This window comes from Emys orbicularis, chromosome 5, assembly GCF_028017835.1.
Source record: "Emys orbicularis isolate rEmyOrb1 chromosome 5, rEmyOrb1.hap1, whole genome shotgun sequence".
Lineage (NCBI taxonomy): Eukaryota > Metazoa > Chordata > Testudines > Emydidae > Emys > Emys orbicularis.
The window spans coordinates 83,315,541-83,328,994 of NC_088687.1; the positions used below are offsets into that span (position 1 = coordinate 83,315,541).

At 44.4% G+C, this 13,454-nt stretch overlaps 1 protein-coding gene across 1 annotated transcript in view; it reads left to right on the plus strand.

Annotated features, from left to right (window-relative positions):
* The window catches only part of PRIMPOL (primase and DNA directed polymerase), a 41,547-nt gene that overhangs the window by 23,240 nt on the left and 4,853 nt on the right, over positions 1-13,454 (plus strand). Inside the window, exons 7-8 of the mRNA XM_065405400.1 lie at positions 4,414-4,707; positions 11,959-12,124. Of these exons, the coding sequence (XP_065261472.1) occupies positions 4,414-4,707; positions 11,959-12,124 (460 nt within the window). The remainder of the gene's footprint in view (positions 1-4,413; positions 4,708-11,958; positions 12,125-13,454) is intronic.

Here is a 13,454-nt window from a genome sequence, read left to right on the forward strand (position 1 = left end):
AATAGGAATGTGCGTCCCATCTATGGCCCCTCCACAGTTAGGGAACCCCATTTGTGCAAAGCCATCCACTATTTCCTGCACGTTACCCAGAGTCATGGTTCTTCTGAGTAGGATGCGATTAATGGCCCTGCAAACTTGCATCAACACGATTCCAATGGTTGACTTTCCCACTCCAAACTGGTTTGCGACCGACCGGTAGCTGTCTGGAGTTGCCAGCTTCCAGATTGCAATAGCCACCCGCTTCTCCACTGGCAGGGCAGCTCTCAATCTCGTGTCCTTGCGCCGCAGGGTGGGGGCGAGCTCCTCACACAGTCCCATGAAAGTGGCTTTTCTCATCCGAAAGTTCTGCAGCCACTGCTCGTCATCCCAGACTTCCATGACGATGTGATCCCACCACTCGGTGCTTGTTTCCCGAGCCCAAAAGTGGCGTTCCATGGTGCTGAGCATGTCCGTGAATGCCACAAGCAATTTCGTGTCATATGCGTTACGCGGCTCGATAGCATCGTCGGACTCCTCACTCTCACTGTCACTTTGGATATTAAGGAATAGTTCGACAGCCAAACGTGACGTGCTGGCGAGATAAGTCAGCATACGCCTCAGCAGTTCGGGCTCCATTTCCTGCAGACAGATCGCGCTGCACAGAAACCATTGAAAGATGGTGCCAAAGGTGGATGGAAACAAAGGGATTTCTGGGATGCGAAGCGATGCATCACAGGGCATTGGGACAGGACCCAGAATGCCCCGCACCCACGCCCCCTTCCCACAACCCACGGCGCCAGAATGACTCATAGACTTTAAGGTCAGAAGGGACCATTATGATCATCTAGTCTGACCTCCCGCATGATGCAGGCCACAAAAGCTGACCCACCCACTCCTGGAATAATTCTCTCCCTTGACTCAGCTGTTGAAGTCCCCAAATCATGATTTAAAGACTTCAAGTCGCAGAGAATCCTCCAGCAAGCGACCCCTGCCCCATGCTGCGGAGGAAGGCGAAAAACCTCCAGGGCCTCTGCCAATCTACCCTGGAGGAAAATTCCTTCCCGACCCCAAATATGGCGATCAGCTGAACCTCGAGCATGCGGGCAAGATTCTCCAGACAGACCCTCCGGAAAAAAGTTCTCTGTAGTAACTTTTAATATCCCATCATTGACCATTGTTACTAATTACCAGCGATGGCACATTATTGACCTATTGACTAAAATCACGTTATCCCATCAAACGATCCCCTCCATAAACTTATCAAGCTTAATCTTAAAGCCAGAGAGGTCTTTTGCCCCCACTGTTTCCCTCGGAAGGCTGTTCCAGAACTTCACCCCTCTGATGGTTAGAAACCTTCGTCTAATTTCAAGCCTAAACTTCCCGACGGCCAGTTTATATCCACAGGTGCTCTGTGGGATAGCTGCCCATAATGCACCGCTCCCAATGGCGCAGCAAATGCTGCAAATGTGGCCATGACAGTGCGCTGGGCAGCTGTCAGTGTGGACAGACTGCAGCGCTTTCCCTACTCAGCTGTACGAAGTCAGGTTTAACTCACAGCGCTGTACATCTGCAAGTGTAGCCAAGGCCTCAGTGTCAAGTGCGTGGCCTCACCTCAGCCTAAAGCAATAATTTCAGAGAAAGTCTGACTTTGCCCCTGCAGCCCTGGGCTGGAGCATGTGCTGTCACTCTGAGGATAGTACATACAATCTGGTCAGCACTGGGAGCTGTGAGGGGATGGAGCATGCTCAGTGAAGACAGAATCTTTGGCAAATTTAGCAATAAAACTGTAAGAAGTGTCTACTGAGCATGTATGAACTGAGATTTTTTTCAGAGGTTGATAACTTGGCCAAATTTTTCACAGTACCAACCCTGTCTCAAAGGCCCCACCCTGCCAAATTTCAAGTCCCTGGCCCAAACATGGGGGTGCTAGAGCTTCTCAGAGAAAAGGACAACAGAAGTTTTTTTAATATTGCACAACGTATTTTCCCCTAACCTCAGTTTCATAAGCTAAATCGTTTTGGCTGAAACCTCTTTCCCCTGCCCCAAAAGAAAAAAAAAAAAAAGAAAAACCAAGAAACCAGCTTGAGGCAGACACCTCATATGGAAAATTTCAAACCAAACAGATAAAAGACTGGCAAAGTTATAAGCAGCTGCAAACAGATTCCTACAATGAGAAGTGTTGGGCAACCTTAATGTTAGGCAGTGCTACTAGCCTCACCCGGCATATAGCATAAGCAGTATATTGCTCATTATTTTCATTAAGATTAGTAGAAACAAATAACCATTTCTTCTCCATGTTCCCCCCTACCTTCCTCCCCCGTGACTCTTCTACTGCAACCACAAAAACAAAATGATTAAATATGATCATTAAATTCTTTATCAATCCAAAAGTTTGATTCTGTAACCTCTTTCTTATAAAGTTATTAAAGAATGTGTGGATCAAAAGTATTTTATTTAAAACTAATTTAAGCCTTGTGCTCTAGATAGCTAAGTGTAGAACAAAACCCATACTCTTTCAGTTTACTACATCAGCTATTTCCTTTCAATAACAGCACTTGAGCTATTACTTCCAGCCCATTGGTTAGGCTTTTCCTAACCAATTGTGAACTAAATTATTAACGCTGCTGGACAGTAAATGTTTGTGTTTAAATCAGTCATAGTTATAATAGATTTATCAGGACAGTAGACAGAGTAAGCAGTAAATGGTTTATTCATTATTATTATTTTGCCTTCCTAGCAGTAATAGGAAACTAAATTTGCTTGTGATACAAAGTGTCAGTTTTGTAAACAATGTTACTCTTTAACGCATTAAATATGAAACTCAGATTTAGTTAATCTCATAATCATCTACATGTCAAAACTGTTTGATTGTCTCTTGAAGATTAGCAGCTTTATAGTTTGAATAATTCAATTTTTAAATGTTGGGCAAAATGCCTAATTATCTACGGATTTTTACATAGAAAACGTCTATGAATACAGTTTGCTTGATACAGTGATATCCAAGCATCTAAATATCAATCAGGAATTTTTGTATATGAAGAGAGAGGAAGGTCAACAGTTCAAATAAACTGTCCAGTGATATTAAAGCTATAAGCAATTTTCTCTCTCTTTTTTTAAATCCAAGTATTTATTGTGGAATAGCAGTTAATGACTAATAGATTATTTAATCTATTATGTTTACAGTATAAATGATCACAACCTGTGTGTTCTCTGGGACAAACTAGAAAATGAAACTGCAATCTTATCCTAATAAAATTAATGAGTATTTTATTAGAATTTTTCTGTGTCAGAAATTCTGCAAAATAAGTAATATCCTAACATATTAAGTATGTTACTCTTCTACCAACTCTAAGAAGGAATTAAAGCAAAGGGATTAAATTCACAGCTGGTTTAAGCAAGTTCAACTCCATTGATATCAGTGGACTTGCACTCATTCATGCAAATAAAACACCTGTTGTTCAGGCTCCAAGCTGAAGTGGCTGATGCTCCCTCATATGCCACAGTACTGACCTGTTGTCCAGTCCTGCACTTATGCATGTGAGTAGTCCCATTGACATTACTATAAGTGATGTGTATAAGTGTTTGCAGAATGAGACTCCAATTGTCTAAGAGAGTGGAGCATCACTTTTGCTCACTGGGAATCTGGCAGTCTAATGGGAGATCCAAGTCCATAGTCAGATGTCAAATCCAAAATTCTGGCTCATGCTGATCATTGGCAGTCATTCATTACTAAAACCGGCACCCTATGTGCTCTAATCATGGATGAAGTACCAGACCGTGACTCTTATCACTAGTAGTAACAGTCTTTGGGCAATAGCTTGGGTGTCCTGTGCCCAGCTGTCAGGTTGGTAGAGAAGAGTATGGTTCTCCTTTGAAACCCTGCACAAGGCTTGTTTACTAGGACTTTGAACAGGTATCCAAGATTTTTTCCTCAATGTGAAACTTTGGTTAGAGACGCTGTAGTGACATTACTACACATTTGCCATTCACAACATGTTCAGTCTTATTATTTTGTTTGTTTTGAGGTAGTACCCAGAGTGTCAAGTAGGACCAGGGCCCACTTGTGCTTGGTGCTGTACAAATATATAGAAACACATGGCTTCTTCCCTCAGGCGCTCACAGCCGTTAAGATGGTGAAGGGTGTGAGAGAATGATACAACCAAAATATGGACAGTTCTTGCATACCTGTTTTAACACAGTGAGATGTCTTAAAAAACAGCAGCACAAACTTTAGTTTCAACTAAAGTTAATGCCAAAACTTGGGCCTCCCATTTAGCAGTTTAAAGCTTTGGTTGTGCACCAGACTTAGGGAAAAGAGAGAGAAACTCTATCCATTTTTCATTTGAAAGTCTTTGCACAAAACATATTAAATGCATTTTTAACTTGTGACTAAAACAGATCCTGATCCGTTTCTTTTCTTCTTATTATTTTAAGGTAATTTTGTGAAAACAGTTTTGCAACCTGCTCTTGTTTTAACTGAAAATAAAGCTGATGCTCTGGTTCTAGAAGACGGAGCGGACAGTGTTGCTTCCCAGTCTTCCAAAGCAACAGTTGAAATAGATGGTACTGTTGTAAGCCTTGGTGCAGCGAAGGAGGCTTCTGGGAAATGGCAATCTAATATGCACAAAACGCTGGAAAATGGAAAACTGCAACAGAAAGATAATCCCAATCTTTCCTTTCTAGTTGTGAATGATAAGGAGGGAGGCAAGCAACTTGTCGTCGATCTGGGTAAATATAAAAGTTAGTTACTGACAGAATTCTGAGCCAAATTCTGCCATCTGATGCATGCACAGAAAATGTGGCCTGCGGGAAGGAGGCATTTGCATGCACATCTTAAGTGAGAATTTTGCTCCATATTATGTGTATTATATTCCTGTTAAGGTTGTGTACTGGAATGCAAGAAAGGTTAAGTAACCAGAGACTATTTATGCTTTGATCACAGCACTATTTGCACAGTGTTCGGTTTCCTGCTTAATGTACAGTAATATAATTAAGTACTAAACATACAACAAAATGCATGACGCAATTCAATAAAAATCAAACAAATGATCTTAAAAGGTGTATATTAAATTTGGCCTTAAATATTGACATGCTTGTGGAACTTTTAATTTTACTTGAGTTTCATAATGTTGTTCCACAGTAAATAAAAACTCTGTCCCTTGGAAACTTCAGTTTATCTTTAGGAACTCTCACTCCTTGATGATAAGGGGGACAATAGTTGCACGGGGTCATTGGTTCAGTTAAATGGGAAGTGGCATGATCATGAAGATGGGGGCTAGAGGGGCAGTCTGTTTGATAGTTGTGTATTTAAGATTTGTCATAGACTGCCTAAAGCAAGGGATGGGTACTCCTTTTTAATGGTGTGTATAAGTATAAAGAATGTATGATTCTGAACATCTTCTAGGCCTGGTCTACACTACGACTTTAATTCGGATTTAGCTGCCTTAATTCGAATTAACGCTTGACCCGTCCACACAACGAAGCCATTTAATTCGAATTAAAGAGCCCTTTAATTCGATTTCTGTACTCCACCCCGACGAGCGGAGTAGCGCCAAAATCGAATTTGTCAATTCGAATTAGCGTTAGTGTGGCCGCAATTCGATGTTATTGGCCTCCAGGAGCTATCCCACAGTGCACCATTGTGACCGCTCTGGCCAGCAATCTGAACTCGCATGCACTGGCCAGGTGGACAGGAAAAGACCCGGGAACATTTGAATTTCATTTCCTGTTTGCACAGCGTGGAGAGCACAGGTGACCACAGAGAGCTCATCAGCACAGGTAACCATGCAGGCTGATAATCGAAAAAGAGCACCAGCATGGACCGTACAGGAGGTACTGGATTTGATCTCTATATGGGGAGAGGATTCAGTGCTAGCTGAACTGCGTTCGAAAAGACGAAATGCCAAAACTTATGAAAAAATTTCCAAGGGCATGATGGAGAGAGGCCACAATAGGGACACAGATCAGTGCCGCGTGAAAGTCAAGGAGCTCAGACAAGCCTATCAAAAAGCAAAGGAGGCAAACGGTCGCTCCGGGTCAGAGCCGCGGACATGCCGCTTCTACGCTGAGCTAAATGCATTTCTAGGGGGGGCCGCCACCACTACCCCACCTCTGACTGTGGATTCCGAGCTGGGGATAATCTCATCAGGTACACCTGATGATTCCGTGGAAGGGGAAGAGGAGGAGGAGGAGGACGACGAGCTGGCAGAGAGCACCCAGCTCTCCGTTCTCCCCAACAGCCAGGAACTGTTTCTCACCCTGACTGAAGTACCCTCCCAAGCCAGCACCCAAGACCATGACCCCATGGAAGGGACCTCAGGTGAGTTTACCTTTTAAAATATAAAACATGGTTTAAAAGCAAGCATTTTTAATGATTAATTTGCCCTGAGCACTTGGGATGCATTCGCAGCCAGTACAGCTACTGGAAAAGTCTGTTAACATGTCTGGGGATGGAGCGGAAATCCTCCAGGGACATCTCCATGAAGCTCTCCTGGAGGTACTCCAAAAGCCTTGCCACAAGGTTTCTGGGCAGTGCAGCCTTATTCCGTCCTCCATGGTAGGACACTTGACCACGCCATGCTAGTAGCAAGTAATCTGGTATCATTGCCTGACACAGCCTGGCAGCGTATGGTCCCGGTGTTTGCTGGCATTCAAGCAACATCCGTTCTTTATCTTGCTGTGTAATCCTCAGGAGAGTGATATCGCTTAGGGTAACCTGGTTGAAATAAGGGAACTTAATTAAGGGGACTGAGGCGGCCGTTCCTACTGGGCTGTCTGCCTGTGGCTGAAAAGAAATCCTTCCCTGCATTTAGCCAAGTGCAAGGGGGGGGGGGGAGGATTGGCCCAGAGCTTTTCGCGTTTTGCTAGCAGGGATCTTCCCTGATACCAGCCACGCGGTGGGGGGAGGGAGAAAGCAATCATCCCAGAGAATTCATGGCGGGTGGGGGTGGGGGGGTGTTAGTTTGGTTCCTGCAGGGATCTTCCCTGATACCAGCCACGCGGTGGGGGGAGGGAGAAAGCAATCATCCCAGAGAATTCATGGCGGGTGGGGGGGGGGGGGTGTTAGTTTGGTTCCTGCAGGGATCTTCCCTGATACCAGCCACGCGGTGGGGGGAGGGAGAAAGCAATCATCCCAGAGAATTCATGGCGGGTGGGGGGGGGTGGTGGTGTTAGTTTGGTTCCTGCAGGGATCTTCCCTGATACCAGCTCCGAGGTGGGGTGAGGGAGAAAGCAATCATCCCAGAGAATTCATGGCGGGGGGGGGGGGGGGGGCGGTGGTGTTAGTTTGGTTCCTGCAGGGATCTTCCCTGATACCAGCTCCGAGGTGGGGTGAGGGAGAAAGCAATCATCCCAGAGAATTCATGGCGGGTGGGGGGGGGGTGGTGTTAGTTTGGTTCCTGCAGGGATCTTCCCTGATACCAGCCACGCGGTGGGGGGAGGGAGAAAGCAATCATCCCAGAGAATTGGATGGGGGGGGGGGGGTGTTAACCTTCAGCAGCAGAAAACAAGCTAACAGGAAAACTGCAGCACAACGGGCTTTGCTTGGTATGTGGGAAAGCAGGGCGCAGAAGCCTAAAGACAGTGGCTTACCATGGCAGCATGCAAGGTGAATTCTGTTGCCCCGACCTGCGTCTGTGATCTCTAGCAGCAAAGCCACAGGCACTCAATATTAAGAGGCAAAATGCGACCTTGCACAGAAATCACATGTGCTATGTAATGTGAATAGTATACACCGTGAAAGAGTATAAGCATTGTTCTGAAAAATGTATCTTTTAAAAAAATTCTCTCCTTTTTTCACTCCCTCCAGCAGGTGCAAATGTTTCAAGCCTCCCTCCTCCTTCCCGAAGGCTATCCCAGATAAGGCGTCGTAAAAAAAAGACGAGAGAAGAGATGTTTTCCGAAATCATGCAATCCACCAGGAATGAAAGAGCTCATCTGAATGAGTGGAAGGAGACGGTTTGCAAGTATAGGAAAGAAGCCAGTGACCGTGAGGACAGGAGGGACCAACGTGAGGACATGAGGGACCAACGTGAGGACATGAGGGACCAACGTGAGGACAGAAGGGACCAACGTGAGGAGAGGAGAGACGCTCGAGATGAGAGGTGGCGGCAGGAAGATCAGAGGAGTCGGGAAGCAACGCTGGGGCTGCTGCGTGAGCAAACAGACATGCTCCGGCGTCTGGTGGAGCTTCAGGAACGGCTGCTGGAGAACCGAGTGCCGCTACAGCCCCTGTATAACCCCCCCTACCTCCTCACCATGTTCCATAGCCTCCACACCCAGACGTGTAAGAACACGGGGGGGAAGGCTCCGTACACCCTCCCATTCCACCCCAGTGGACAGCCCAAGCAAAAGGCTGCCATTTTTTTAACCTTTTTTTACTGGGCTTTTCCTTCCCGCAGATCCTCCTCCCAAACCCCACTCAGGTTCTGTGCCGCTACAGCCCCTGTATAACCCCCCTACCTCCTCACCATGTTCCATAGCCTCCACACCCAGACGTGTAAGAACACGGGGGGGAAGGCTCCGTACACCCTCCCATTCCACCCCAGTGGACAGCCCAAGCAAAAGGCTGCCATTTTCTTAACCTTTTTTTACTGGGCTTTTCCTTCCCGCTGATCCTCCTCCCAAACCCCACTCAGGTTCTCTCCCTCTTTTTATAATCAATTAATAAAGAATAAATGATTTTTAAACAATGGTGACTTTATTTCCTTTGAAAGCAAGCTGGGGGAAGGGGGAGGGTGGGTTCCTTACAGAGAATGAGTCAATAAAGGGAGCGGGTTTTCAGGAAGGATAAACAAACATAAATTTCACACTGTAGCCTGGCCAGTCATGAAACTGGTTTTCAAAGCTTCCCTAATGCGCAGCGCTTCATCGTGTGCTCTTCTAATCGCCCTGGTGTCTGGCTGCGAGTAATCAGCAGCCAGGCGATTTGCCTCAGCCTCCCACCCTGCCATAAAGGTCTCCCCCTTGCTCTCACAGAGATTGTGAAGCACACAGCAAGCAGTAATAACAATGGGGATATTGGTTTGGCTGAGGTCTGAGCGAGTCAATAAGGATCGCCAGCGACCTTTTAAACGGCCAAATGCACATTCTACCACCATTCTGCACTTGCTCAGCCTGTAGTTGAACAACTCCTGACTCCTGTCCAGGCTGCCTGTGTATGGCTTCATGAGCCATGGCATTAAGGGGTAGGCTGGGTCCCCAAGAATAACAATTGGCATTTCAACATCCCCCACGGTTATTTTCTGGTCCGGAAAGTAAGTCCCTTGCTGCAGCCGTTTAAACAGATTGGTGTTCCTGAAGACGCGAGCGTCATGAACCCTTCCCGGCCAGCCCACATGGATGTTGGTGAAACGTCCCTTGTGATCCACAAGTGCTTGCAGCACCATTGAGAAGTACCCCTTGCGGTTTATGTACTGGGTACCCTGGTGCTCCGGTGCCAAGATAGGAATATGGGTTCCATCTATTGCCCCACCACAGTTAGGGAATCCCATTGCAGCAAAGCCATCCACTATGACCTGCACATTTCCCAGAGTCACTACCTTTCGTAGCAGCACCTCCGTGATTGCTTTGGCTACTTGCATCACAGCAGCCCCCACAGTAGATTTGCCCACTCCAAATTGATTCCCGACTGACCGGTAGCTGTCTGGCGTTGCAAGCTTCCACAGGGCTATCGCCACTCGCTTCTCAACTGTGAGGGCTGCTCTCATCTTGGTATTCTGGCGCTTCAGGGCAGGGGAAAGCAAGTCACAAAGTTCCATGAAAGTGCCCTTACGCATGCGAAAGTTTCTCAGCCACTGGGAATCGTCCCACACCTGCAACACTATGCGGTCCCACCAGTCTGTGCTTGTTTCCCGGGCCCAGAATCGGCGTTCAAAGCCTATAACCTGGCCCATTAACATCATAATCTCCAAAGCACCGGGGCCCGCGGTCTCAGAGAATTCTGTGTCCGTGTCCATGTCCTCATCACGCTGGTCGCTGCGCTGCAATCGCCGCCGCCTCCTCCTCCTCCTCGCCTCTTTTTTCTGGTCCTGTGTAAGCATAAACTCCACGAGAAAGCGCGAGGTGTTTATAATGTTCGAGACTGCGTTCTGGAGCACAACGGGATCCATGCTTGATGCAGAATGGAGTCTGCAGAGTTCACTCAGGAAAAAAGGCGCGAAATGGTTGTCTGCCGTTGCTTTCAGGGAGGGAGGGGGAGGCTGTACCCAGAACTACCTGCGACAATGTTTTTTGCCCCATCATGCACTGGGGTCTCAACCCAGAATTCCAAGGGGGGTGGAGACTGCGGGAACTATGGGATAGCTATGTAAAAGCTACCCACAATGCAACGCTCTGGAAATCGATGCTACTATGGTAGCTTGGACGCAAACCACCGAATTAATGGTGCCTAGTGTGGCCGAATACATTCGAATTTATAAAATCGGTTTCCTAAATTCGAATTATATAAATTCGAATTAATCCTGTAGTGTAGACATACCCCTAGAGATAATTTAAAGTTAAGGCCTAATCCATTTGAACCTATTGAATAGAAACTGCAGAATCCGTAATTTTAGTAAGCAAACAAGCTTCTGCATTTTGAATGGTGTAGAAAATTCATGTGAATAAAATCAAATAATGACCAACAAGAAATGCCTTGTTCAAATATATTCACAGTCAATGACATACATGTAGCTTGTAAATTGCCCTACCCCCAAAAAAGTGAAGATCTGTGTGCAATTCCTGTGTATTGAGCAGAATTTCTCTTAAAAAATACAAATTCAAATTAATTGGAAAGCACGGACAGGTCTACAATGACTTCTTTTTCCACAGTTTTCATTTTGGCTTCTGAATTGCTTTACTATGTTATCTTTCCCTGTGAAGTTTTGGAAGACTGGCTTATTGGTAACAATCTGGGTTTTTTTTTTTTTTTTTTACTTAGTAGGTGGCTCAGGTGAGTACAGTGACACAATAATACAGTGTTCTGGACACATCTATTTTTGTATTTGCCACAGAAAAGTTATTTTGTAACTACTCTCAGCAGTTTTCTTCCTTGAATAGCAGGTACCTAACTTCCAAGAGTTCGCTTGCACTGTTACTCTCGTTTTGGGGAACCAATGTAATAAAGTGCACTGTGACTGTAACTACGTTAATAACAGTAACTCCTGCAGAGACTAGTGAATAAAAAATAAGGTGGGAGGGTGCAATTATGTGGCACACTAAGCTGATAACGTGGTTTTTTTACTTCCGTTTTTGTTTTTAGTTCAGTGAACTAGAACATGGTGGGCGTACCACCCTAAATTACAAAATGATTGGTAGTCAGAGACCAAGAACGAATTGGAGCAGGATATTGCAAGGCAAAATTGGGGTGCAATATAGCAGTCATGCCAATGCTCTTAGTCCTTAAACTTTCTTGAGAACTAAATTCAGCTTCAGAGTTAAACAATTCTACACACATACACACACACACGAGTCTCAAGCAGAATTGCTCATACTTGCCAACCCATATTTGTTTTGAGATTGTGATGTGAATTGCATTTTTCTAACTACCACTCTTGTTGTTGAAGTGCGACTATGATATAGTCACACTGACACACAGAGAACAGGAAACTGATAAATTGCCAAACCATGTTTACAATGTAAAATAGTTACATGGTCTTTCATGCTAGGAAAAAGAACAATTAAACTGGAGAATGATCTGCAGAGATTTTGAAATAGTACCAAATAACAGTAGTGTATACTTAAAATTCCTGTATAGCAGTTTAGAGTGATTGTCCTTATACTTGAATATTATGGATAAATATATGGCTGCATGATTCATTTTTACCCTGCTATGTAACTCCTACTGTGAGAAATGAACTCGGATAAATATAACCGTTTGTGTTTACTCCTTTAAATGCTTTTTTCCCTCAGACACCCAAATATAGTGTATAAACAGTACATATGAGGGAACCTAGCCAATTGTAAATACATTATGAAACCTCTCTCTCTCTCTCCCTGTAGGAGTTTATACAAAGAATAGAAATTTCCGGCTGTATAAGTCATCAAAAGCAGGAAAGCTTTTTGCGACTTTGAAAATAGCTGAAGATAACAAGTTTGTTCCTAAACCCAAAAAGAATATTTCTGTTGAGGAGCAATATTTCCTTTCCTCTTTGGTCTGTAATGTTAGGTAACAATTTAATTACAGTGGTATTTAAAGTACTTTAAAATGTAGACTTCAGTAGCAACCACTACTGTTGGGGGGGCTGACATTCCACTGAGACTGATGCATTCTATTCTAGGAAAGTTCAGCTATTGGGGTCAGCAGGTAACATTTTCTGATGGTTATTCCTTGAAGCAAAGATTTGCCAGACATCCCATCTGCTGCACCTAACTTCAAATGTGCAATAAGTTCAGAGAACGTGTGCCATTTGTGATGGTTTCTAAACTGCACTCTTTGTGTGTGTGTATGGGGAGAGAGGTTGTGTTTTGGGGTTTTTTAAAAAATTTTGTTTGAGATGAAGAATTTGACTTGTTCAAGGTTATTCTGCTGAGAAGTGCTACATTTCTATCATTGTAAATTAGGTAAGACTCTGAAATTGACCAAAATCCAAAACTGCCCCCACCAAACCATTTGAGAGAGAATAACTCCAATCTAGACACTCATTCTAAACACAGAAGAAAGCGAAAAGCATTATTTTGTGTGTAAACTTTAGTGAGCAACAGCAGTTTTCTTTAGTGCTGCACAAATATATGCAACACAATCTATTATCAAAAGAGGCTAAAGTCTAAGGACCTAATCCTGCAACGTACTGAGTGCTTTTTGGGAGATGTGAGGCAACCAAAATTGCTAATGACTTCAGTGCTCAGCACCTCACAGGATTGAGCCTCAGTTGAGCTACATTTATTATAGACTTTTGATTGTCATTTTCCCCTAAATATATTTTTAAAGATGCATATTACATTCAAAATTCCTGTAAATCTTTGGTTGTCATGGGCCTCCATTTGACAGATAGTTAAGCACCTGTCAGGGATGGTCTAGATAATACTTAGTCCTGCCTTGAGTGCAGGGGACTGGACTAGATGACCTCTTGAGGTCCCTTCCAGTTCTATGATTCTAAGCATGTACCTAAATACCTTGCTGAATTGAGGCCTATATCCTATAGTATAATTAAAAAACAAACAAACCAGACTTCAGTGGAGTCATTCCTGAGTAAGGACAAGAAATGATCTGTTGTAGAATTTGGCCCTATATGATGGTTTGTCTTCATGCCAGAAACACAGCAAAGAAAAACCATAGTTCTTTGCAAATGATGATTCTAATTCTAAAAAGGTAAAGTGCAAGACTACTAAAAGCCATCCAAAAGTAAACAATACTTTTCAAGGACTACATATATAGCAAATAGGGCTAGAAGTAGTGCAGAGGATCCTGGGTTTGGTGAGGGTAGATCTTCCTGCCTCTGCTGAGGAAGGAGGAAACTTTGCCCTCTGCTGGAATATATCAGAGGAAACTTCTAAGT